The sequence below is a fragment of the Aplysia californica genome, unplaced genomic scaffold (genome assembly GCF_000002075.1).
Source record: "Aplysia californica isolate F4 #8 unplaced genomic scaffold, AplCal3.0 scaffold00263, whole genome shotgun sequence".
Classification (NCBI taxonomy): Eukaryota; Metazoa; Mollusca; class Gastropoda; order Aplysiida; family Aplysiidae; genus Aplysia; species Aplysia californica.
In genome coordinates this window covers 516770-518601 of record NW_004797533.1, presented here as the reverse complement: position 1 = coordinate 518601, position 1832 = coordinate 516770, and the positions used below count along the sequence as shown (strand labels likewise).

The 1832-nt window shown below is 43.3% G+C and overlaps 1 protein-coding gene across 3 annotated transcripts in view; it reads left to right on the top strand.

Moving 5' to 3' along the window:
• Positions 1 to 991: 991 nt before the first annotated feature.
• The window catches only part of GPHA (glycoprotein hormone alpha subunit), an 8108-nt gene continuing 7267 nt past the window's right edge, over positions 992 to 1832 (top strand). Inside the window, exon 1 of one of the 3 annotated variants that reach the window (XM_035970394.1) lies at positions 992 to 1102. In XM_035970394.1, the coding sequence (XP_035826287.1) occupies positions 1050 to 1102 (53 nt within the window). In that variant the 5' untranslated portion in view covers positions 992 to 1049. The other 2 variants (XM_035970395.1, XM_035970396.1) reach the window with 2 other exon arrangements.

Below are 1832 nucleotides of genomic sequence, written 5' to 3'. Positions count from 1 at the left end.
TCAAATGCAACAGAAACGCAAAAAGAAGTCTGATATTTCATTTCAGTCCCATGCACAACAAAAAAAGAAGACTGAATCATGTGAAGTAGCTGTGTGTCTGAGCGCGAACAAAATGTGATAATTTGATGAGAGAGATAATGAATGGTGGCGTGACTAAGACAATTTTAAAAGGGGGCAGAAGAAAGAGAAAAAGCGAGAGAAAGAGAAAGGGGGGGGGGGGGGGGGGAGAGACACCGAGGAGGCAGGAGGCAGACAGACAGACAGAAAGATAGACAGAAGGACAGACAGAACAACAGACAGAAAGACAGACAGAAAGCAAACATATAAACAGACAGAGGGAGAGAGTCAGAGATGGAGAGAAAGTGACAGAGGGAGGGGGAGAATCAAATGGAGAGGGGGTGGGGGGGGGAGAAGGAAAGAGGGGGTGAAAATAAGAGGGAGAGAGAGAAAGGGAGAAAGAAGGGGGGGGGCGGGGAGGGGGGGATGGGGTGGATTGGTGGGATACTGAGAAAAAGCAGAACGAGAGAATTTTTTTTAAAATTCTCTTTCCTTCGTGAGTTTCTACTCTTCGATCGTTAGACTCCTCTAAATTGGTCGCTTTTAAAGACGGCTAACCCAGATTTCGGGGGGTTCCAGAAATTTATCTTGACCTGCACCAAAAGTGGGCATTGCCCTACCTATGCGAGAATTTTGGTTTCATTGGTGTGTCAATTTTTTCGGTTTTGGAGAAAATCTCCGTGTCACTTAAAGTTACTGAACAAGAGGCTAAAAGTAAAACTTTGCCTTCGATTATCTCAAAACAGCATTTTCCGGGATAGCCCGCTTGTGCTTAAAAGCGACCAATAATTCTCCTTACTACTACTACAACAAAGGTCAGTAAACAGTTGGGCACGGTGGCTTTGTTGAGTATTTGTCTCCAGTCGGGAGACGTGAAATTCCAGTTCCATCCAGTGTCAGAGCGCGGCTTGCGCGCGGGGCCAGGCGGATACCAGACCTGAGAGTCCGTGGTCTCCCTGCTAGGACGACGTGTTGCCTCGACGCCACGATCAATGGCACGTGCGCTGTGCTTTGCTGTGCCACACGGACCAGCGACAAGGAGTGAGTATGTATTCGACGCTGAGTTTTTCCTCTTATTTTTGGCTATTTGTTGTTTGATGATTTTTTGTTGCTGTCTTTTTTACGTCATTTGACAAGATTCTCATCCTGTGAGTATTATGAACCGTATGTATATTATGATGTTTTTAATGTTTATGACGGATCATAATAACAATATGATTTAATGTGATGCATTTGACATGTTTGCGTAATACCTTCGCTGATCAAAAAATTGGCGTAGGTGGTAGGAGGACGCCGCCAGAAGGTCTTACTTTCTTTTTGCCTTGTTTTGATTCTGTCTATCAGATTTGCTTTTCCCCTGCATAGTATGGCTGTTATTTAGTGGATGTGCTTCTCTTTACTTACACTACTTGAATCTATGTATGTGACATTTACACGTTATAAAAATTATGTACGAAATAAACTATTGGACACTATGATCACTACAAATCAGATGGCGTCAATCTCATAGAAATGGGCAAGGGACAAAAGAATCCCCCCCCCCCTAAAAAACAAAAACAAAAACAACAACATTAAAGCAGTTTGCATTAGAACAGTGTTTGTGTTTATTGCATACAGCAGCATGTTATTTCTTATATAATATATTTCCTATTGACAACATTGTTTTCAACATACACGCACGCACCCACCCCCTTTTCCCCCTCATCGACACACACCATTGACTCAAACTCCTTTTTTCATCATTTCTGGTGATAAAAGGGAAAAGGGGGGGGGGG